Source organism: Oncorhynchus keta, chromosome 27, assembly GCF_023373465.1.
Source record: "Oncorhynchus keta strain PuntledgeMale-10-30-2019 chromosome 27, Oket_V2, whole genome shotgun sequence".
NCBI lineage: Eukaryota > Metazoa > Chordata > Actinopteri > Salmoniformes > Salmonidae > Oncorhynchus > Oncorhynchus keta.
The window spans coordinates 28,574,555-28,600,075 of record NC_068447.1 but is presented as its reverse complement, the minus strand read 5'-3'; the positions used below and the strand labels follow the sequence as shown (position 1 = coordinate 28,600,075).

Below are 25,521 nucleotides of genomic sequence, written 5' to 3'. Positions count from 1 at the left end.
CCACTCCCCCTTCCCCCCCAAACCCCCTAACTTCAGTTCCCCTCCGATGACATCAGTCAAGTGTAACAGATTGGACAGAGAGCAGCCTGTGAGACAGACACATCAGTGGCCTCAAGCAGACCCTCACGCCTCTGTTAGAACGCTAGAGGATACAAACAACAAGATGGTATGTGACGGACAAACAGCTGAGAACTATGTTTCAGATTCACTGTGGAAAACCGCTCTCTTCCTCTTAGCCATTTCTTGCTCCTCTCTCACTCCTCACTCTCCACTGTATTCCTCCGTCTTCCATCTCTGGCCTCTCACCCTCCCCATTTTTCTCTCCCGCCTCTCTCTCTCCGCTTGTATGTGTTGCTCAATGTTTCATCATCTCTCTATGCAGCTGCCTCGTCAGCCCAGAGATAGTGTACAGGGACAGCTGGGCTGCATATAAAGACTGTGAGAGAAAGAGAAAGGACACAGAAAGACACCGATTTCAGTCTCTCTCACGAATACCAAACCCACAACCATGTACAAATGTGTTAATTCAAGAATAATATAAAAACCCAATGATGAGAGAATAGATTCTTTATTTTCAACAAACATTTATTTGTGGTCTATATGACAAACAGAAGGAAATGAGATCTCAGCTGAACAGGGTAAATGGTTGGAAAAGAACAACCCCCAAACCCCCTAAAAATCTCAATCCTGTTCCATTTCTTATCTTTCTTTTACTTTCTTTTTTAAAATGAGTCTATGTACAAAGACAGTGTCTGTAGAAAGGGAGAGAGCTACATACTTCAACAGTCAGCTCATAGCTACAGTAGATATTCAGCTTTATTCTCTACGCAAGGATAGAAAGAGTACAAATAATGTTGATGTATTCTTTTCAAGTAACAATACAAGCAATTATTTTTTTGTTTCATTTTCAGTCATTGCATTCTCTTTTTGCCCAAGAGTCAGTGTATTAGAAAGAAAGGAAATATATAAAGTGAATATACAGGCAATCTTTCAGTAATAATTTAGCTAATATTATTAACAGCGTAAGCTAAGAATTCGTGTACATATTGCTAGACATTGTGGATGGGGAGGTGACATCATGCAGTTTGCTTAAGGATAGATGAACAATGACATGGTACAGTGGCATTGCCCTCTCATGCCTAGCAGTATCTCTCTCTCTGATTGGACCGTTGCTTTAAACTGAACCAAGACTCTCTCCTGTCATTGGCTACCTGCTGTGGGACCAGCTACTGTTACCTGAGGGAGAGGGGCCTAACATATGTACTTGACAGACAGGTAGAAAGGCTATATTAGACCGAAACTATTTAAAAAACAATCGGAAAGATCTTTACTGTAAACATAAAACCCGAAGTGTATTAAGAAGAAGCATATCATCATATTTTCAGTTCCCTTTTAAAATGTACATAATTATGACTTCACTTCCATTCATGTGCTCAGTTACTTGTTTTAGGAACGTAGAACAGCCAAGTGGTTTTGGATACTGTGTAACACTTTGTTTTGCTAACTGCTGCTGCTCACCAATACCTTTTTATTTTAGAAAGGCACTCTAGTGACCTTCTTACTGACAACACAACAAACATGGTGGGCCTCGGGCAGGTAGGTAGGTACAAGTGACAGCCTTGCATTTAGTTATTCCAGGTCAAAGGGCAGAGGAGGCCAGGGAGGTAGCGGAACGGGTATGGCAGCAGCTTTTATCAAAGGCAGGAGGAACCAGACCAGTTAAGTCTGTCTGTGTGGACTGGAATCAAGCTCGTCAGTGGTTGGATGGCTGGGCCTGTGAGAAATTGTGGGTTTGAACCACAAGTACATTTAAAGACTGAGAGACCTACTACTGTAATTCCCTATTTAAAGAGACGAGTCATAATTTCCTTCTTACAACAAGAAGAAACAGACAAAAGAGCCTGCTGACTGCCCATGCTAACTCAGATTCTAGGGAGGGAAAGAGAGAGAGCGAGAGAGAGTGGTGTGTGTATGTGCCTGTTGCATGATCAGTGAGGCTCTCGGGTAGCGGCCAAATCCGTTTTTACGACAGTGACATGCTCATCATTAAGGCACCTGCCAGGGACTGACTCCTAACCAATAGCCATTTAAAAAGAATACTATGTGCCAATATAGCAAAGCTGAGTAATTTCTCTTACATAAAAGCATTGTAAAAAGCACTTTTTAAAATAACAGAATCTGCACTATTAGTCCAGCACCATTGCAATCCGAGAGAAAAACAAGCATATATATATATATATATCTATATATATAAACATTTATAAAAAAAACAAATAAAAATAATTTACTTCTCTGAAAAAAGTTCCTTGGTATCAAAAGAAAGTAAACCATTCGCTCTCTCTCTCTGCTTTTCAGAGTTGGTGATGGCGTGTTACTTCAGAATGATGTACTATAGAGTACAGGTTGTGTCTAAAATGATTACATGAACACTGGTGTCTGTTGAAAAGGTCTGGGGTTGTTGTTCTGAAGGGCGGTTTGGTGCATGCTGACCTCGTCTAACAGGCACTTCAAAGTCCACACCACAACAGTCCCCATATTAACAGACTGATTGACATCTATCAGACCTTAGAGACACTGAAATAGATGGAATACACCAAATCTAACTAGACAACTTCTCAGACTCTGACTTCATTTAAAGGTACAACAAACTCTCTTCACAACTGAGGCCTTTGTTCCCTCCATTTTCACAATGTTGTTTTTTCATAAGAAACATCACACATACAGAACCAGTCAAAGGTTTGGACACACCTACTCATTCAAGGGTTTTTCTTTATTTTTTACATTGAAGAATAACAGTGAAGACATCAAACTATGAAATAACACATATGGAATCATGTAATAACCACAAAAGTGTTAAACAAATCAAATTTAATTTTAAATTTAAGATAATTCAAAATAGCTACCATTTGCCTTGACAGCTTTGCTCACTTTTGTCATTCTCTCAACCAGCTTCATTGGGTAGTCACCTGGAATGCATTTCAATTAACAGGCGTGCCTTGCTAAAAGTTAATTTGTAGAATTTCTTTCCTTCTTAATGCGTTTGAGCCAATCAGTTGTGTTGTGACAAGGTAAGGGTGGTATACAGAAGATAGACCTATTTGGTAAAATACCAAGTCCATATTATGTTAAGAACAGCTCAAATAAGCAAAAAGAAACAACAGTCCATCATTACTTTAAGACATGAAGGTCAGTCAATCTGGAAAATGTCAAGAACTTTGAACATTTCTTCAAGTGCAGTCGCAAAAACCATCAAGCGCTATGATGAAACTGGCTCTCATGAGGACCGCCACAGGAAAGGAAGACCCAGAGTTACCTCTGCTGCAGAGGATAAGTTCATTAGAGCTAACTGCACCTCTGATTGCAGCCCAAATAAATGCCTCACAGAGTTCAAGTAACAGACACATCTCAACATCAACTGTTCAGAGGAGACTGCGTGAATCAGGCCTTCATGGTCAAATTTCTGCAAAGAAACCACTACTAAAGGACACTAATAAAAATAAGATATTTGCTTGGGCCAAGAAACACGAGCATTGGACATTAGACTGGTGGAAACTTGTACTTTGGTCTGATGAGTCAAATTTTGAGATTTTTCGTTCCAACCTCCTTGTCTTTGTGAGACGCAGAGTAGGTGAACGGATGATCTCCACATGTGTGGTTCCCACCGTGAAGCATGGAGGAGGAGGTGTGATGGTGCTTTGCTGGTGACACTGTCTGTGATTTATTTAGAATTCAAGGCACACTTACCCAGCATGGCTACCACAGCATTCTGCAGCAATACACCATCCCATCTGGTTTGCGCTTATTGGGACTATCATTTGTTTTTCAACAGGACAATGACCCAACACACCTCCAGGCTGTTTAAGGTCTATTTGACCAAGAAGGAGTGTGATGGAGTGCTGCATCAGATGACCTGGCCTCCACAATCACCCGACCTCAACTCAATTGAGATGGTTCTGGATGAGTTGGACTGCAGAATGAAGGAAAAGCAGCTAACAAGCACTCTAATATGTAGGAACTCTTTCCAGACTGTTGGAAAAGCATTCCTCATTAAGCTGGTTGAGAGAATGCAAAGAGTGTGCAAAGCTGTCAAGACAAAGGGTGGCTACTTTGAAGAATCTAAAATATATTTTTGATTTGTATAACACTTTTTTGGTTACTACATGATTCCATTTGTGTTATTGCATAATTCTGATGTCTTCACTATTACTCTACAATGTAGAAAATAGTAAAAATAAAGAAAAACCCTAGAAAGAGTAGCGTGTCCAAACCTTTGACTGGTACTGAACAATATCTCAAGACTTCAGTGGTGACACGAGAAAAGGAAGGAGCTAACCTTCTGTAGAGGACATTGTGTCCTGTTACATTTAAAGCAGGAGACAAGAGGTCAGGAACACAGACAGTCGATGGCTGAGGATAAAGCAGAAACACTGTGCAACAACAACAGCCTTCACTATATGGGAATGCTGCAAAGGCATTCTGGAATGAGCATTCTGTCACTCACAAACACACCGTGCACGCACGCACACACACTCACACGTTAACAGATTAGCCAGAGTGTAATTGGAATTGTAACGTAACAAAGGAATGCATTGTCTCTCAAAATGGGACAAGTTTGTGTTTTTTCCTGGCAGGGAGTTATCTTTACAGCTGGGATCCTCTTATACATCTACATCCTACAGTATAGTACACACACGAGACAAAACTCATAGGGTCTCAGAGTCTTAACCACCATCCTCTCAATGTGTGCCAACAACAGGCAGATTACAAACATTCAAACAACCTTTAGAAAACATAGAATCATCATATCATACGTAACATAAGGACGTAAATGTCCTACCCCTTCATTGGATGAAAGGCTTTCAGAAAAACAACAGGGAGGCAGTTGACATTAAAAAAATGAACATACGTTGATGAGATGTCTTTTTTATGGTTGTTGGTTGATAATGGCGAGAGGCGGTCCACACCAGTAGAATCCTCTGCTTGGTGTTAGGGAGGAGGCTTGGACAGAGCTCTCCAGATGCTGGGTTGGGAAGGGACTGGTGCTGGCTAGGGAATTGGACTGGGAATAGGATTGGTATTTGGAATGGGAGCAGCTAACAAACCACCTCATATCCCTGTCGGTTGGGAAGATCCACATTGTAGAAATCTAGTAGCCCAGTGTGTTTTCCCTATGCAATTCCAAAAATAGGTAAAGTAGAGTGTTGTGGGTTCTGACATCATATAAGACTGTCTGAATTCCTAGGTGGTCGTTTCCACAAACTGTTTGTGTGCAAAATAGCACCCTATTCCCTAAATACTGCAGTATATAGGAAGTAGTGTGTCATTACTGTTCCAGTATGTGTGTTGTGTGTGAGGTTGTTGTCCTGCTGGTAGTTGGTAGTGGTTCTGGTGCTCAAAGAGGAATCCTAGGAGATTCTGGTCTTCCTATATCCTTGGCATTAGAATGTGCTGCTTGGGTTGAGTTCCAATTCCAGAAGTGTGTGTGTGTGTGTGTGTGTGTGTGTGTGTGTGTGTGTGTGTGTGTGTGTGTGTGTGTGTGTGTGTGTGTGTGTGTGTGTGTGTGTGTGTGTGTGTGTGTGCATGTGACAGTGGTTCTGTGTGGCAGTTTGTGAGGGATTGTGTATGTACAGTATGTATGTAGCAGTGTGTTGGTGTAGCCAAGATGTTTGTGTCTACGTTTTGTGACAGTACTGTAGCTTATGTGGCAGTGTGTTGGTGAGGCAGTATGTGTGTGTGTGTTCTCACTGATCCATCACTCATTGCCTGCATCCACTCTCTCCTCCGTGGCCGTGGGAGGCTCCTGAGAGCGGTGCATGCAGTGGCCCAGTGAATGGCGTGTGGCTGAGCGGGAGGGCCGGGCGAAGCAGGATGTAAGAGACTGGGAGTTGCAATCACACGCTGCATCCTGGGACAGGGAGGAGACATTAAATAGTTATGTTATAATGCAATCCAATGAAAGACAGAGCTGCTCAAATAATCTGCTTGGATATGATGTCCTGTATGTGTGTTTGTGCGTGCATGTGTGTACCCCTGTCTCTGTGTGAGTGTCTGTCCCTGTCTCTCTGTGTGTGAGTGAGTATGTGTGGGACCTACCTCCATGCTGGAGCTCAAGGTCAGGTCCTTGGCAGTGAGATCGTTAGCAGTGGCCCCCAACTCCTCCCTGGGCATCTGTCTCATGAACCTCTTGTTGACGATCTTGGTGACGCTGTCGTTCCCCACCAGCGAAACCCCGGAGAGGCACTCAGGCTTGGGCTCATCCATGGCCCCCACCTCCCTCTGCCCCCTCTCCCCTCCCCCGGGCATGGTCGTTCCGGTCCGGCCACACACGTTCCTGAAAAACTCCTGGAAAGGGCCATATTTCTGGGCTCCGGTGTCTGGTCCAGGGCCAGAGGGCTTCCCTGCTGCCTGGCGGGCTGGGCTGGCCCCTGGCTCACTCTTCCACAGGGACTCTACGCTGCCGGAGTGTTCCACCACGCTGAACAGGCTGGACAGGCCATCGTTGAGGCCGCTGAGCACGGGGCTGTCCCTGGTGGTTGTGGAACGGGCCCAGGCCGAGCCGCTGGAGGTCGAGGACCGCTGGTGGAGGTTCCACAGGCTGCGGTCTCTGGATGAAGCCGAGGACAATCCTCCTCCGTCCAGCTTGGAGGAGGAGGCAGAAATGCGTCGCTGTAGCTTGGGGGAGCCAAACTTGGGTGAGCAACAGGGCCTGTCGATGCGGCTGTGCACCTTATCCAGTGATGAGGAGATGTGGCGCGAGCGGGCCGAGGCCAGCGACGACGAGGGCCGGGGGGACCAGGAGGATTTGGTGTGGAAGCCCCCCACCCCCCGAGACCCGAGCCCGTCCGTCTGCAGCCCCACGCTCACAAACTGGACCGTCTGGGTGGAGCGACTAGACACCCCCACCGTCTGGCTGCTCGCATCCTTGCTGCACTTCCTCTCCAGAGAGCTGGAGCGGATGGCCTGGCGCACGCAGTTGGTCATCTCCTTCATGTCGTCCGAGAGGTTGGCAGAGATCTCCAGGCCGTGGAAGGGCGCCACCCCCGCGCCACCGCTGCTGTTCTCTAGAAGGTCTCTGTGCTGCTTGGACAGAGAGCTCAACCACTGGTCATAGGACGAAGAGGAGGAGGCAGAGGAGGGAGGTTGGCCCTCCGGGGCCACAGCGTCTGAGGGAGTTGAAGCCCGAGACAGGTGGCCTTGCTGGGCTTGAGGTTTGTCCTGCTTCTCCTTGGCCAGCCGGCTCTCCATACGGCGCATGGTAGGGGGGCTGTAGTAGATGCGGATGCCAGTCTTGTCGGGGGCCGTGTAGCTCCTCTGGATGCTCTCCAGGTCCAGGAAACTGTTTGGGGAGCTGGGACAGTCCCACGTCTTGAAGGGGGCATCACCCTGCTCCATCAGAGCCATCTCATTGGTCAGGTACTTCCAGTTCTTCCTGGTGAGGTCACCCGGGTCTGTGTGGGTTCGAAGGGGAGGGGCCTGGGTGCTGGGCCGGTCCTTCTCTCCCTCCTCATTGGCTGTACCATTGACCTCCTGACGGAAAGGACAGGCCTCCAGCAGACCCTCCAACATGGACTTGGTCCTGATAGAAGAAAAATTATATCACTAAACATGATCGTTTTATTATTCAGCTATGACTATACATTTTTCATGATCTTTGAAAAATAGCTTTTTATACATTAAATACACATGTTACCTTGATAAATTGGTTCCATTTGTAACAACGTCCAGTGCAGTTTTTGTTTCAGGGGTGGTTTTGTAGTGCAGAGACTGAGGGAGAAAACAAGGAGACATTTTTTGTTTCCTGTCCAGCCAGTCCGGTAGTTTTATTGGCAATGTTTAATGGAGGACATGAGGATGTGGCCATCATCTAGGAGTTACAGTATTTATCCCTGACAAAGGCCTTTCTGTCCCTGTAATGATGCTGACTCAGGAGCTTTCAGCTCACAAGGGGATGAGCTCACACACACACACAAATAAAAACACATATTTTCTCCCGGGGGAAAGAGGAAGGGTGGGGTGGTTCAAATGAATCCTACAGTACATGACTGCTGTATTTTGATGCACAATGCAAATGTGACTGACTGACAGAGAAGCAACAGTAGGGCTACGACAGATAGGAGAAAAGCGCAGCGAGAGAAAGAGGCGTCTGTCTGAAATAATGACGTCCTCTTGTGTGCTTGGCCTCAGTGCTATGTTCCTGTGCTGTTTTCTGACACAATAAGTACTGGAGTGCGAGAGACCTATTTTCCAAGACCAGCCAGTCAGTTTCGGGACAGACTGGATGACAGCCAGACAGACACAGGTAATGAGGCTTTGCTGGTAGAAGAGCCAGTCACACACACACACACACACACGCACACACACACACACACACACACACACACACACACACACACACACACACACACACACACACACACACACACACACACACACACACACACCCTCATGTTCAGCAGCATGTTGTCTCTCCCTGCATTCCTCTATTGGCCAGTTATCCCTAACCCCTCTATGGAAAACACTAAACCACTAGTCACAGAGTACAGTAATGCATACACGCCAACAATGTCCTACCAGTGACATTAACCTTCCATTCCACCCTAACAAAAGACCACACAGATATTTTTTTTTGCCAAAGATGATGAGGAGAAAGGAGGACAATTAGGATAGTCACTAGACACTACAAGGGTAGTTAGTGTCACGCTCAGTACTCACTCCATGGCTAAACTATAATACTAGACCATGCTATAATAGAATAGAGTGTAGAGCAGAATATAAGCTTATCAGGACTGAGGTGCCAATAATCCAGTTACCATCTTGCACTGTAGCCTCTGCTCCCACTGGCCCCTCTCCTGACTGAAATGCTCTATGAGCTCCAGCTTCTCACGGCTCCAGTTCCTCTCGCCCATCTGCAGCTGCTTGGTCAGGTCCATGACGGCGGCATATGAGTCGGCCAGGAGGTGCTGGTGCTCCTCACGCTCCCTCTTCAGTGCCACCTTCAGGTCGGGAGGTCCTTGGAGGTCCTTCTCCCCGCCGGCCAGGGCAGCCAAGCCCGCCTTGCTCTCCAGCTGGGGGGAGGGTGACAGAGAGAGGGTTGGTGAGGATGGTGATTATGTGACACTATGGGGGATGTTGTGCTTGTTCCATACATGTTTGAGCAGCTAAATTACATTTATATGTGATGATGTAATACCAAAAGTAATGAATACCCAAATGCTCAACAAACACATCCTACACTCTCACTGATTAACACTCCAGATGCATTTATTTCATTTTCCTTTCTTTTTGTCCATCTCTGAAAACACTAACATTTTTAACTGAAGATCTAAACAGACTATCAGCTTTTAAGTATTCCCCCCTGTATAAAACGAGACGTGGAGCGAGGCACTTAATGAGAAAGCCCTATAAATAAAGAAATAACAGCAGCAGACGCCTCTTGTGTGTGTGTTACATTTAAGTCATCCTTCCCTTGTTTCTAAGATTGATGAGTTTACAGGTTCTCTTCCGTCACATTAAAAGACAACAGCTAAAGACGGCCGCTACGTTCCTCTCCTCTCCTCTCCTCTCCTCTCCTCTCCTCTCCTCTCGCCCCATTAGAATGAATCAAGCAGTGCTTCAAAGCTGAGGCGATTGCTCTTTATTTATTTTACGAGTCAGTCTCGTTTTTATTCTCGTATTTGAAGTCACAGCTTTCGGGGGGGGGTGCCTGAGCATGACTGCAGGTTTCTGCCTTATATGGTGCTAATGGAGGAGTCTGGGTGGCCTTTCGGACGACTATGCCAGTCATCTCCGACGGCGACGGAAGCGTTGATCTCGTCTGATGATGAATATCCATAATGAGTTTTATTGGTGAGGCATTGCGGGGCTGTGACTAAATGGTTGTCTGCAGGTTTACAGCACAGAGAAAGACATTTGCTCTGAATGCTCCCAATTCACCCCAGATTCCCCCCAAAACCACTGAAGACAGACATGAGTCCCAAATGGCACTATGTTTTAGTGCACTACTTTTGATCAGGGCCCACACAGGCCTCTGCACTATACAGGGAATAGGGTGCCATTTGTGACACAGCCTTCCTTAGAAAACTGTCTGTTGGCATCTGTAGGCATTAGGCCATAAGCCTGGTTCCACAGTGCAACAGCTGTTGGTGCCATGCCACATTGCCAGGATGCTATCCTACTTCTGTGATTGGCTGAACAGAGCAGGAAGAGATTGGACCCAGCTTTGCCATCCAGTTCTTTCCAGGGCACCAGCCCAGTGGGTTTACACGATACAAGGGCACAGTAACGGCATAGTTTATAGGGGTGAAGGGGGAAAAGGAAGAATAGTAACAATTTGTGTGCGTGTGTGTGTGTGTGTGTGTGTGTGTGTGTGTGTGTGTGTGTGTGTGTGTGTGTGTGTGTGTGTGTGTGTGTGTGTGTGCACCCTCTCAGGATGGGGTGGTTCAAATGAATCCTACAGTATATGACTGCTGTATTTTGATGAACAATGCAAATGTGACTGACTGACACAATAAGTACTGGAGTGCGAGAGGCAGCAGATGATGAGTTTCTTAAAAAATAAGAAAAGCTAAATGAATCAAGCTCTGATTATGCCATAAAGGTTAGTCAGTAAATCTGATCTAATAAAATAAATGCAATGGATTTGGGGAATGGGCAAGCTGTTATCTTTTTTGATGGAGGTGGCTGTTATGGTGACCATATTACTGCCACACCGGCGATCAAGAGTCATGACCACAGTCAAATTCCACATGACCATTTAGTCATGATAACTAGGCTTCTCAAAGCTCATAGCTACCAAATGTGCTAACTGCCTGGTACTCAGCACTCTATTGTCCCTCTAATCACTCTGACATCAATGCAAATATAATCGAATATCTAATCAAACACTTCATCAGAGCCCATGAGCTGTTGTGTGAGAAAACAGAGTGATGGCCTCTATTAAAAAGAGGAGGATTCCATCAGCTTTCTATAGGCTAGGCCTACTATATTTATTTCTCAACTTTCCTAATTTCAAGCACATTGCTTCTCTTTACAACAGGAGTATATATGCCTGGCTGGCATGAAAATGAACCATGGGAAAAGCGTCCTCCATTTGCTATTTTAGCGCATAGATGACACATTTTTTTCCCCTACCCAAGTTTCGAGACAGGTGCGTGACAATGGCCTATTCTAAATCCAAACAAATTTCACAGATATTATTTAGTATATGTAAAGACAAGATTCAATCAAGAAAAACAATATTAGCCTATGACTTGTGAATGATATATTATCACTTGTGAATGATGCCCAGCTTTTATGCTGTAAGGCAAGAAACAGCGCATGCCTTTTTTTTGTCGCAACGTAGCTTAGCCCATAGGCCTATATGTTTTGATAAGGTTTGTATCCCAGCTAACATGGCCAAATTACTTCTTAGAATTAAGCACATTAATCTGCTTTACAACCGGTGTAGAACCTAAATGGCATACAGTGTATTCGGATAGCACTCAAACCCCTTGTCTTTTTCCACATTTTGTTACATTACAAACTTATTCTAAAATTGATTAAATTATTTTCCCCTCATCAATATACACACAATATATCATAATGACAAAGCAAAAACAGGTTTTTAGACATTTTGGCACATTTATTCATCAATGATCTCTCTGTACTTTGCTCCATTTATCTTTCCCTCGATCCTGACAAGTCTCCCAGTCCCTGCCACTGAAAAACATCCCCACAGCATGATGCTGCCACCACCATGCTTCAACGTAGGGATGGTGTCAGGTTTCCTCCAGACGAGATGCTTGGCATTCAGGCCCAAAGAGTTCAATCTTGGTTTCATCAGACCGGAGAATGCTGTTTCTCATGGTCTGAGAGTCCTTTAGGTGTATTTTGGCAAACTCCAAGCAGGCTGTCATGTGCCTTTTACTGAGGAGTGGGTTCCGTCTGCCACTCTACCATAAAGGCCTGATTGGTGGAGTGCTGCAGAGATGGAAGAACCTTCCAGAAGGACAAACATCTCCACAGAGGAACTCTGGAGCTCTGTCAGAGTGATCATCGAGTTCTTGGTCACCTCCAAGACCAAGGCCCTTCTCCCCCGATTTCTCAGCCAGCTCTCTTGGTGGATCCAAACTTCTATAATTTAAGAATGATGGAAGTCACTGTGTTCTTGGGGACCTTCAATGCTGCAAACATGTTTTGTACCCTTCCCCAGATCTGTGCCTTGACACAATCCAGTCTCAGAGCTCTATGGACAATTCCATGGACCTCATGGCTTGGTTTTTGCTCTGACATGCACTGTCATCTGTGAGACCTTACAGAAAACATCTCAAGGATGATCAAAGGAAACAGCATGCACCGGAGCTCAATTTCGAGTCTCATAGAAGAATCTGAATACTTATGTAAATAAGGTATTTCTGTTTTACACTTTTTAATACATTTGCAAACATTTCTCATTACCTGTTTTCGCTTTGTTATTTTGGGGCATTGTGTGTAGATTGATAATAAAATAAAAAATAAAAATGTATTTTTTCCCTTTTTCTCCCCAATTTTGTGATATCCAATTGGTAGTTACAGTCTTGTCCCATCGCTGCCACTCCAGAACGGCCTTGGGAGAGGCGAAGGTCGAGAGCCGTACGTCCTCTGAAACACAACCCAGCCAAGCCACACTGCTTCTTGACACAATCAGAAGCCCACCTTACCAATGTGTCATAGGAAACACCGTACACCTGGCGACCGTGTCAGCGTGCATTGCACCCGGCCCGCCACAGGTGTCGCTAGTGCGCGATGGGACAAGAACATCCCTGCCGGCCAAACCCTCCCCTAACCCAGACGATGCTGGGCCAATTGTGCGCCACTCCATGGGTCTCCCGGTTGCGACAGAGCCTGGACTCGAACCAGGATCTCTTGTTGAAACAATTAGCACTTAGACCACTGTGCCATTCGGGAGGCATTGATGAGGATTGTTATTTAATTATACATTTTTAGAATAAGGCTGTAACGTAACAAAATGTGGAAAACGTTTAGGGGTCTGAATCCTTTCTGAATGCACTGTATATAGGCGGCGTGTGAGTTTCACATTTGGGAAAGATAATTCTCCTCAGCAAAATGCAAGGATTACATGAATAACCGCATTTGTGGTCACTTTTGAGAACGGTGTTTTCCCGCTAATTGATTGCATTTTGGAACATTCACGCTTTTAGACAGCCAATTAATATATGCCATTTAGCAGACGCTTTTAGACAGCCAATTAATATATGCCATTTAGCAGACGCTTTTAGACAGCCAATTAATATATGCCATTTAGCAGACGCTTTTAGACAGCCAATTAATATATGCCATTTAGCAGACGCTTTTAGACAGCCAATTAATATATGCCATTTAGCAGACGCTTTTAGACAGCCAATTAATATATGCCATTTAGCAGACGCTTTTAGACAGCCAATTAATATATGCCATTTAGCAGACGCTTTTAGACAGCCAATTAATATATGCCATTTAGCAGACGCTTTTAGACAGCCAATTAATATATGCCATTTAGCAGACGCTTTTAGACAGCCAATTAATATATGCCATTTAGCAGACGCTTTTAGACAGCCAATTAATATATGCCATTTAGCAGACGCTTTTAGACAGCCAATTGCTGTGTGTGCATTGCTGCGCTTATAATGAGAAAAATAGCCTAATAGTTTATCAACATTTTAAGCTAAATGTTCTAATCTGTTGCATCAGCCTCATTGACTTTAAACGTTTTTTAATGCTAGTGGTTGTATTAATTTGGGATCGATTGCATCCCACAACAGTACCTGTCACGCCCAGATCTGTTTCACCTGTACTTGTGCTTGTCTCCACCCCCTCCAGGTGTCGCCAATCTTCCCTTCTATACAGTGGTTTCGAAAGTATTCACCCACTTGGCATTTTTCCTATTTTGTTGCCTTACAACCTGGAATTAAATGGATTTTGGGGGGTTTTATATCATTTGATTTACACAACATACCTACCACTTTGAAGATCCAAAATATTTTTTATTGTGAAACAAACAAGAAATAAGAAAAACTGAAAACTTGAGCATGCATATCTATTTACCCCTCAAAGTCAATACTTTGTAGAGTCACCTTTTGCAGCAAATACAGCTGCAAGTCTCTTGGGGTATGTCTCTATAAGCTTGGCACAGCTAGCCACTGGGATTTTTGCCCATTCTTCAAGGCAAAACCGCTCCAGCTCCTTCAAGTTGGATGGGTTCCGCTGGTGTACAGCAATATTTAAGTCATACCACAGATTCTCAACTGGATTGAGGTCTGGGCTTTGACTAGGCCATTCCAAGACATTTAAAATGTTTCCCCTTAAACCACTCGGGTGTTGCATTAGCAGTATGCTTAGGGTCATTGTCATGCTGGAAGGTGAACCTCTGTCCCAGTCTCAAATCTCTAGAAGACTGAAACAGGTTTCCATCAAGAATTTCCCTGTATTTAGCACCATCCATCATTCCTTCAATTCTGACCAGTTTCCAAGTCCCTGCCGATGAAAAACCTCCCCACAGCATGATGCTGCCACCACCCTTCTTCACTGTGGGGATGGCATTCTCGGGGTGAGGAGAGGTGTTAGGTTTGTGCCAGACATAGCGTTTTCCTTGATGGCCAAAAAGCTAAATTTTTGTCTCATCTAACCAGAGTACCTTCTTCCATATGTTTGGGGAGTCTCCCACAAGCTTTTTGGTGAACACCAAACATGATTTCTTTTTTTTTTTTTAATGCAAAGGCTTTTTTCTGGCCACTCTTCCGTAAAACCCAGCTCTGTGGAGTGTACGGCTTAAAGTGGTCTTATGGACAGATACTCCAATCTCCGCTGTGGAGCTTTGTAGCTTAATGCCCTCCTTGTCTGGTCCGTGAGTTTTGGTGGGCGGCCCTCTCTTGGTAGGTTTATTGTAGTGCCATATTCTTTCCATTTTTTTTAAATAATGGATTTAAAATGGTGCTTTTATAACCCAACCCTGATCTGTCCTTCTCCACAAGTTTGTCCCTGACCTGTTTGGAGAGCTCCTTGGACTTCATGGTGCCACTTGCTTGGTTGTGCCCCTTGCTTAGTGGTGTTGCAGACTCTGGGTGCCTTTCAGTACAGGTGTAAATATACTGAGATCATGTCACAGATCATGATCATGATCTGTGACAGCCGGACACCTTTCTCACGGTTTCTGGAAGGAAATGCTGTAGGAAAGCTCAACCGGTGTCGCTCATTCAGCCGACAGAAACTTTCAACCGGTTTTCCCCATTAAGCAGCGGGTCGGAGTCAGAGGCCGAGTCTTCTCTGGCCTCTACTCCTCCCGTTACGGGGTCTGAGACGCCGAAGCTTCCCACCATTAGCTCTGACAAATTGAAAACTCTAGTCATTGGCGACTCCATTACCCGCAGTATTAGACTTAAAACGAATCATCCAGCGATCATACACTGTTTACCAGGGGGCAGGGCTACCGACGTTAAGGCTAATCTGAAGATGGTGCTGGCTAAAGCTAAAAATGGCGAGTGTAGAGAGTATAGAGATATTGTTATCCACGTCGGCACCAACGATGTTAGGATGAAACAGTCAGAGATCACCAAGCGCAACATAGCTTCTGCGTGCATATCAGCTAGAAAGATGTGTCGGCATCGAGTAATTGTCTCTGGCCCCCTCCCAGTTAGGGGGAGTGATGAGCTCTACAGCAGAGTCTCACAACTCAATCGCTGGTTGAAAACTGTTTTCTGACCCCTCCCAAAATATAGAATTTGTAGATAACTGGCCTTCTTTCTGGGACTCGCCCACAAACAGGACCAAGCCTGACCTGCTGAGGAGTGACGGACTCCATCCTAGCTGGAGGGGTGCTCTCATCTTATCTACCAACATAGACAGGGCTCTAACTCCTCTTGCTCCACAATGAAATAGGGTGCAGGCCAGGCAGCAGGCTGTTAGCCAGCCTGCCAGCATAGTGGAGTCTGCCACTAGCACAGTCAGTGTAGTCAGCTCAGCTATCACCATTGAGACCGTGTCTGTGCCTCGACCTAGGTTGGGCAAAACTAAACATGGCGGTGTTCGCCTTAGCAATCTCACTAGGATAAAGACCACCTCCATTCCTGTCATTACTGAAAGAGATCATGATAACTCACATCTCAAAATAGGGCTACTTAATGTTAGATCCCTTACTTCAAAGGCAATTATAGTCAATGAACTAATCACTGATCATAATCTTGATGTGATTGGCCTGACTGAAACATGGCTTAAGCCTGATGAATTTACTGTTTTAAATGAGGCCTCACCTCCTGGCTACACTAGTGACCATATCCCCCGTGGATCCCGCAAAGGCGGAGGTGTTGCTAACATTTACGATAGCAAATTTCAATTTACAAAAAAAAAAAATGACGTTTTCGTCTTTTGAGCTTCTAGTCATGAAATCTATGCAGCCGACTCAATCACTTTTTATAGCTACTGTTTACAGGCCTCCTGGGCCATATACAGCGTTTCTCACTGAGTTCCCTGAATTCCTATCGGACCTTGTAGTCATAGCAGATAATATTCTAATCTTTGGTGACTTTAATATTCACAGGAAAAGTCCACAGACCCACTCCAAAAAGCTTTCGGAGCCATCATCGACTCAGTGGGTTTTGTCCAACATGTCTCTGGACCCACTCACTGTCACAGTCATATGCTGGACCTAGTTTTGTTCCATGGAATAAATGTTGTCGATCTTAATGTTTTTCCTCATAATCCTGGACTATCGGACCACCATTTTATTACGTTTGCAATTGCAACAAATAATCTGCTCAGACCCCAACCAAGGACCATCAAAAGTCGTGCTATAAATTCACAGACAACACAAAGATTCCTTGATGCCCTTCCAGACTCCCTCTGCCTACCCAAGGACGCCAGAGGACAAAAATCAGTTAACCACCTAACTGAGGATCTCGATTTAACCTTGCGCAATACCCTAGATGCAGTTGCACCCCTAAAAACTAAAAACATTTCTCATAAGAAACTAGCTCCCTGGTACACAGAAAATACCCGAGCTCTGAAGCAGGCTTCCAGAAAATTGGAACGGAAATGGCGCCACACCAAACTGGAAGTCTTCCGACTAGCTTGGAAAGACGGTACCGTGCAGTACCGAAGAGCCCTTACTGCTGCTCGATCATCCTATTTTCTAACTTAATTGAGGAAAATAAGAACAATCCGAAATTCCTATTTGATACTGTCGCAAAGCTAACTAAAAAGCAGCATTCCCCAAGAGAGGATGACTTTCACTTTAGCAGTGATAAATTCATGAACTTCTTTGAGGAAAAGATTATGATTATTAGAAAGCAAATTACAGACTCCTCTTTAAACCTGCGTATTCCTCCAAACCTCAGTTGTCCTGAGTCTGCACAACTCTGCCAGGACCTAGGATCAAGAGAGACACTCAAGTGTTTTAGTACTATATCTCTTGACACAATGATGAAAATAATCATGGCCTCTAAACCTTCAAGCTGCATACTGGACCCTATTCCAACTAAACTACTGAAAGAGCTGCTTCCTGTGCTTGGCCCTCCTATGTTGAACATAATAAACGGCTCTCTATCCACTGGATGTGTACCAAACTCACTAAAAGTGGCAGTAATAAAGCCTCTCTTGAAAAAGCCTAACCTTGACCCAGAAAATATTAAAAAAACTATTGGCCTATCGGAATCTTCCATTCCTCACAAAAATTTTAGAAAAGGCTGTTGCGCAGCAACTCACTGCCTTCCTGAAGACAAACAATGTATACGAAATGCTTCAGTCTGGTTTTAGACCCCATCATAGCACTGAGACGGCACTTGTGAAGGTGGTAAATGACATTTTAATTGGTCTACACGGACATGTTCTGGCCTGGTTTAGATCTTATCTGTCGGAAAGATATCAGTTTGTCTCTGTGAATGGTTTGTCCTCTGACAAATCAACTGTAAATTTCGGTGTTCCTCAAGGTTCTGTTTTAGGACCACTATTGTTTTCACTATACATTTTACCTCTTGGGGATGTTATTCGAAAACATAATGTTAACTTTCACTGCTATGCGGATGACACACAGCTGTACATTTCAATGAAACATGGTGAAGCCCCAAAATTGCCCTCGCTAGAAGCATGTGTTTCAGACATAAGGAAGTGGATGGCTGCAAACTTTCTACTATTAAACTCGGACAAAACAGAGATGCTTGTTCTAGGTCCCAAGAAACAAAGAGATCTTCTGTTGAATCTGACAATTAATCTTAATGGTTGTACAGTCGTCTCAAATAAAACTGTGAAGGACCTCTGCGTTACTCTGGACCCTGATCTCTCTTTTGAAGAACATATCAAGACCATTTCGAGGACAGCTTTTTTCCATTACGTAATATTGCAAAAATCAGAAACTTTCTGTCCAAAAATGATGCAGAAAAATTAATGCAGAAAAATTAATCCATGCTTTTGTCACTTCTAGGTTAGACTACTGCAATGCTCTACTTTCCGAATACCCGGATAAAGCAATAAATAAACTTCAGTTAGTGCTAAATACGGCTGCTAGAATCCTGACTAGAACCAAAAAATTTGATCATATTACTCCAGTGCTAGCCTCTCTACACTGGCTTCCTGTCAAAGCAAGGGCTGATTTCAAGGTTTTACTGCTAACCTACAAAGCATTACATGGGCTTGCTCCTACCTATCTCTCTGATTTGGTCCTGCCGTACATACCTACACGTACGCTACGGTCACAAGACGCAGGCCTCCTAATTGTCCCTAGAATTTCTAAGCAAACAGCTGGAGGCAGGGCTTTCTCCTATAGAGCTCCATTTTTATGGAACGGTCTGCCTACCCATATCAGAGACGCAAACTCGGTCTCAACCTTTAAGTCTTTACTGAAGACTCATCTCTTCAGTGGGTCATATGATTGAGTGTAGTCTGGCCCAGGAGTGGGAAGGTGAACGGAAAGGCTCTGGAGCAACGAACCGCCCTTGCTGTCTCTGCCTGGCCAGTTCCCCTCTTTCCACTGGGATTCTCTGCCTCTAACCCTATTACAGGGGCTGAGTCACTGGCTTACTGGGGCTCTCTCATGCCGTCCCTGCAGGGGTGCGTCACCTGAGTGGGTTGATTCACTGTTGTGGTCATCTTGTCTGGGTTGGCGCCCCCCTCTTGGGTTGTGCCGTGGCAGAGATCTTTGTGGGCTTTTACTCAGCCTTGTCTCAGGATGGTAAGTTGGTGGTTGAAGATATCCCTCTAGTGGTGTGCGGGCTGTGCTTTGGCAAAGTGGGTGGGGTTATATCCTTCCTGTTTGGCCCTGTCCGGGGGTGTCCTCGAATGGGGCCACAGTGTCTCCTGAACCCTCCTGTCTCAGCCTCCAGTATTTATGCTGCAGTAGTTTGTGTCGGGGGGCTAGGGTCAGTTTGTTATATCTGGAGTACTTCTCCTGTCCTATTCGGTGTCCTGTGTGAATCTAAGTGTGCGTTCTCTAATTCTCTCCTTCTTTCTTTCTCTCTCTCGGAGGACCTGAGCCCTAGGACCATGCCCCAGGACTACCTGACATGATGGCTCCTCGCTGTCCCCAGTCCACCTGGCCATGCTGCTGCTCCAGTTTCAACTGACCTGAGCCCTAGGACCATGCCCCAGGACTACCTGACATGATGACTCCTTGCTGTCCCCAGTCCACCTGGCCATGCTGCTGCTCAGTTTCAACTGTTCTGCCTTACTATTATTTGACCATGCTGGTCATTTATGAACATTTGAACATCTTGGCCATGTTCTGTTATAATCTCCACCCGGCACAGCCAGAAGAGGACTGGCCACCCTACATATACCTCTCTAATTCTCTCTTTATTTCTCTCTCTCGGAGGACCTGAGCCCACCCCCCAGGACGACCTGACATGATGACTCCTTGCTGTCCCCAGTCCACCTGACTGTGCTGCTGCTCAGTTTCAACTGTTCTGCCTTGTTATTATTTGACCATGCTGGTCATTTATGAACATTTGAACATCTTGGCCATGTTCTGTTATAATCTCCACCCGGCACAGCCAGAAGAGGACTGGCCACCCCACATAGCCTGGTTCCTCTCTAGGTTTCTTCCTAGGTTTTGGCCTTTCTAGGGAGTTTTTCCTAGCCACCGTGCTTCTACACCTGCATTGCTTGCTGTTTGGGGTTTTAGGCTGGGTTTCTGTATAGCACTTTGAGATATCAGCTGATGTATGAAGGGCTATATAAATAAAATTTGATTGATTGATTGATGTGACACTTAAATAAAGTCCACCTGTGTGCAATCTAACTAATTATGTGACTTCTGAAGATAATTGGTTCCACCAGATCTTATTTAGGGGCTTCATAGCAAAGGGGGTGAATACATATGCACCCACCACTTTCTATTTGAATTTTTTAAATATTTTTTTTTCATTTCACTTCACCAATTTGGACTATTTTGTGAATGTCAATTACATGAAATCCAAATAAAATCCATTTAAATTACAGGTTGTAATGCAACAAAATAGGAAAAACGTCAAGGGGGTGAATACTTTTTCAAGGCACTATATCCCCTGGGTATTTATACCTGTGTTTTCTGTCTGTCTCTGTCAGTTTGTCTTGTTTGTTCAAGCCTACCAGCGTTTTGTGTCTCAGCTCCTGCTTTTTCCAGTATCTCTTTTATTGTCCTCCTGGATTTGACCCCTGCCTGTCCTGACTCTGAGCCCGCCTGCCTGACCACTCTGCCTGCCTGACCACTCTGCCTGCCCCTGAGCCTGGCTGCCTGCCCCTGAGCCTGGCTGCCTGCCCCTGAGCTTGGCTGCCTGCCCTTGAGCCTGGCTGCCTGCCCCTGAGCCTGGCTGCCTGCCCCTGAGCCTGGCTGCCTGCCCTGGCTGCCTGCCTGGCCTGGCTGCCCCTGGCTGCCTGCCCCTGAGCTTGGCTGCCTGCCCTTGAGCCTGGCTGCCTGCCCCTGAGCCTGGCTGCCTGCCCCTGAGCCTGGCTGCCTGCCCCTGAGCCTGGCTGCCTGCCCCTGAGCCTGGCTGCCTGCCCCTGAGCCTAGCTGCCATCCTGTACCTTTGCCTCTACTCAGACCTTTGCCTCACCTGAACCTGGGCCTGCCTGCCGTCCTGTATCTTGACCCCACGACTCTGGATTATCGACCCTAACCTTTATTTAACTAGGCAAGTCAGTTAAGAACAAATTCTTATTTACAATGACGGCCTACCCGGCCAAACTCGGACAACGCTGGGCCAATTGTGCGCCGCTCCATGGGACTCCCAATCACGACCGGTTGTGATACAGCCTAGAAACAAACCTGGGTCTGTAGTGACGCCTCTTGCACTGAGATGCAGTGCCTTAGACCACTGCGCCACTCAGAAAGAGAGTCAACGCTTTGATGATGGCCATGATTCACACAGGTGACACCTTTTTAAAGTGTTTCAACTGAATTACATTGTCATCTGGGTCTTCTGGTGATACACAAACAAAACACAAATCAGGATTCTAACCCGGGGTCAAATCTAGACTTCACCCAAGGCTAAAGACTGAGTCATGCTCCTACAGTCCATGTAGGCCATTATTTCATCAGGAAATATCAATGAAAAAAACAAGTTAGTTGTGTCCAGTTTAATAAAGGTGTAGAACCAATGCACAAGAAGCCCCTTTTCCTGTCTCCTCAATCCTTCTTTTCCCTCTCTCCCTCCCACCCTGACACACAACACATTACTACTGCCAGGGAGGAGAGAGACAAAAGCCACCACAGTGGATACAGGAGGCGGAAGGAGGGGGGATGAATGAAAAAGCCTGGCCATTTAAAAAGGCAACCATTTAGCTGTGCCCTTCCAGACCCATGGCACAGTGCTGCTCTCAGGGCAGGCAACCATTTAGCTGTGCCCTTCCAGACCCATGGCACAGTGCTGCTCTCAGGGCAGGCAACCATTTAGCTGTGCCCCTACAGACCCACGGAATAGGGACTGCAGAGGGAGGGAACAGTCTGATAGGACCAAGGAAACATGCCTCAAACTCTCTCTGTGTCTAATGTACTGTACCTCTCTCTCTCTTAAAAAATAATAAAACATCCCTCTCTCTCTGTTTATTCCACCCCTCTCTCCCCCTCTATTTATTCTCTCTCTCTCTGTGTTTATTCCCCCTCTCTCTCTCTCTCCCCCTCTATTTATTCTCTCTCTCTCTCTCTGTTTATTCCCTCTCTCTCTCTCTCTCTCCCTCCCTCTATTTATTCTCTCTCTCTCTGTTTATTCCCCCCTCTCTCTCCCTCTATTTATTCTCTCTCTCTCTCCCTACCTCTATTTATTCTCTTTCTCTCTGTTTATTCCCGCTCTATTTTCTCTGTTTATTTCCCCTCTCTCTCTCTGTTTATTCCCTCTCTCTCTCTCTCCATCTATTTATTCTCTTTCTCTGTTTATTCCCCTCTCTCAGACCTCTATTTATTGCTGCTCTCTCCCCTATTTATTCCCTTCTCCCTCTCAGTGCTGTTTATTCCCCCATCTCTCTCCCTTTTATTCCCATGGCTCTCTGCTCCTACCAACTATTTATTCTCTTTCTCTCTGTTTATTCCCCCTCTATTTTCTCTGTTTATTTCCCCTCTCTCTCTCTGTTTATTCCCCCTCTCTCTCTCTCCCTCTATTTATTCTCTCTCTCTCTGTTTATTCCCTCTCCCTCTATTTATTCTCTCTCTCTCTGTTTATTCCCCCTCTCCCTCTATTTATTCTCTCTCTGTTTATTCCCCCCCCCCTCTCTATGTTTATTCCCCCCCCTCTCTCTCTCCCTCTATTTATTCTCTCTCTCTCTCTGTTTATCCCCCCCCTCCCTCTATTTATTCTCTCTCTCTGTTTATTCCCCCCTCTCTCTCCCTTTATTTATTCTCTCTCTCTCTCTGTTTATTCCCCCTCTCTCTCTCCCTCTATTTATTCTCTCTCTCTGTTTATCCCCCCCCCTCTCTCCCTCTATTTATTCTCTCTCTCTCCCTCTATTTATTCTCTCTCTCTCTCTCTGTTTATTCCCCCCCTCTCTCTCCCTCTATTTATTCTCTCTCTCTCTGTTTATTCCCCCCCTCTCTCTGTTTATTCCCCCCTCTCTCTCCCTCTATTTATTCTCTCTCTCTTTCTCTCTCTGTTTATTCCCCCTCTCTCTCCCTCTATTTATTCTCTCTCTCTCTCTCTGTTTATTCCCCCCTCTCTCTCCCTCTATTTATTCTCTCTCTCTCTCTGTTTATTCCCCCTCTCTCTCTCTCCCTCTATTTATTCTCTCTCTCTCTGTTTATTCCCCCCTCTCTCTCCCTCTATTTATTCTCTCTCTCTCTCTGTTTATTCCCCCCTATCTCTCCCTCTATTCATTCTCTCTCTCTCTCTCTCTGTTTATTCCCCCCCTCTCTCCCTCTATTTATTATCTCTCTCTCGCTCTGTTTATTCCCCCTCTCTCTCTCTGTTTATTCCCCCTCTCTCTCTCTCCCTCTATTTATTCTCTCTCTCTCTCTGTTTATTCCCCCTCTATCCCTCTATTTATTCGCTCTCTCTCTCTGTTTATCCCCCCTCTCTCCCCTCTATTTATTCTCTCTCTCTCTCTGTTAATTCCCCCTCTCTCCCTTTATTTATTCTCTCTCTCTCTCTGTTAATCCCCCCTCCCTCTATTTATTCTCTCTCTCTCTGTTTATTCCCCCTCTCTCTCCTCTATTTATTCTCTCTCTCTGTTTATTCCCCCTCTCTCTCTCTGTTTATTCCCCCCTCTCTCTCTTTTTTATCTCTCTCTCTGTTTATTCCCCCTCTCTCTCTGTTTATTCTCTATCTCTCTGTTTATTCCCCCCTCTCTCTCTCTATTTATTCTCTCTCTCTCTGTTTATTCCCCCTCTCTCTCCCTCTATTTATTCTCTCTCTCTCTGTTTATTCCCCCTCTCTCTCTCTGTTTATTCCCCCTCTCTCTCTCTATTTATTCTCTCTCTCTCTGTTTATTCCCCCTCTCTCCCTCTATTTATTCTCTCTCTCTCTGTTTATTCCCCCCCTCTCTCCCTCTATTTATTCTCTCTCTCTCTCTCTCTGTTTATTCCCCCCTCTCTCTCCCTCTATTTATTCTCTCTCTCTCTCTCTCTGTTTATTCCCCCTCTCTCTCCCTCTATTTATTCTCTCTCTCTCTCTGTTTATTCCCCCCCTCTCTCTCCCTCTATTTATTCTCTCTCTCTCTCTGTTTATTCCCCCCCCTCTCTCTCCCTCTATTTATTCTCTCTCTCTCTCTCTGTTTATTCCCCCCCTCTCTCTCCCTCTATATATTCTCTCTCTCTGTTTATTCCCCCTCTATCTCTCCCTCTATTTATTCTCTCTCTCTGTTTATTCCCCCCTCTCTCTCCCTTTATTTATTCTCTCTCTGTTTATTCCCCCTCTCTCTCTCCCTCTATTTATTCTCTCTCTCTGTTTATTCCCCCCCCTCCCTCCCTCCCTCTATTTATTCTCTCTCTCTCTCTCCCTCTATTTATTCTCTCTCTCTCTCTCTGTTTATTCCCCCCCTCTCTCTCCTCTCTATTTATTCTCTCTCTCTCTCTCTCTCTCTCTCCTCCTCTCTCTCTCTCTCTCTATTTATTCTCTCTCTCTCTCTCTCTCTTTCTTCTCTCTCTCTCTCTTTCCCCCTCTCTCTCCCTCTATTTATTCTCTCTCTCTCTCTCTCTCTCTCTCCCTCTATTTATTCTCTCTCTCTCTGTTTATTCCCCCTCTCTCTGTTTATTCCCCCCTCTCTCTCTCCCTCTATTTATTCTCTCTCTCTCTCTCTCTCTCTGTTTATTCCCCCCTCTCTCTCCCTCTATTTATTCTCTCTCTCTCTGTTTATTCCACCCCTCTCTCTCCCTCTATTTATTATCTCTCTCTCTCTGTTTATTCCCCCCCCTCTATCCCTCTATTTATTCGCTCTCTCTCTCTGTTTATTCCCCCTCTCTCCCTCTATTTATTCTCTCTCTCTCTGTTCATTCCCCCCCCCCCTCTATTTATTCTCTCTCTCTCTCTCTCTCTCTCTGATTATTCCCCCCTCGCACTCCCTCTATTTATTCTCTCTCTCTCTGTTTATTCCCCCTCTCTCTCCCCCTATTTATTCTCTCTCTCTCTCTGTTTATTCCCCCCTCGCTCTCCCTCTATTTATTCTCTCTCTCCTTCTGTTTATTCCCCCTCTCTCTCTCCCTCTATTTATTCTCTCTCTCTCTCTCTGTTTATTCCCTCTCTCTCCCTCTATTTATTCTCTCTCTCTCTCTCTGTTTATTCCCCCTCTCTCCCTCTGTTTATTCTCTCTCTCCTTCTGTTTATTCCCCCTCTCTCTCTCCCTCTATTTATTCTCTCTCTCTCTCCCTCTATTTATTCTCTCTCTCTTCCTCTATTTATTCTCTATCTCTCTCGCTCTCTCTGTTTATTCCCACTCTCTCTCTCTCCCTCTATTTATTCTCTCTCTCTCTCTCTGTTTATTCCCCCTCTCTCCCTCTGTTTATTCTCTCTCTCCTTCTGTTTATTCCCCCTCTCTCTCTCCCTCTATTTATTCTCTCTCTCTCTCCCTCTATTTATTCTCTCTCTCTTCCTCTATTTATTCTCTATCTCTCTCGCTCTC

At 45.2% G+C, this 25,521-nt stretch overlaps 1 protein-coding gene across 6 annotated transcripts in view; it reads right to left on the bottom strand.

Annotated features, from left to right (window-relative positions):
- Positions 1 to 549: 549 nt before the first annotated feature.
- LOC118359714 (protein SOGA1-like) overlaps positions 550 to 25,521 on the bottom strand; it is a 90,537-nt gene continuing 65,565 nt past the window's right edge. For all 6 annotated transcript variants that reach the window (XM_052482084.1, XM_052482083.1, XM_052482079.1 and 3 more), the window contains 4 exons: positions 8,811 to 9,065; positions 7,691 to 7,764; positions 6,094 to 7,576; positions 550 to 5,905 (listed from right to left, as the gene is read on the bottom strand). In XM_052482084.1, the coding sequence (XP_052338044.1) occupies positions 5,753 to 5,905; positions 6,094 to 7,576; positions 7,691 to 7,764; positions 8,811 to 9,065 (1,965 nt within the window). In that variant the 3' untranslated portion in view covers positions 550 to 5,752. The remainder of the gene's footprint in view (positions 5,906 to 6,093; positions 7,577 to 7,690; positions 7,765 to 8,810; positions 9,066 to 25,521) is intronic.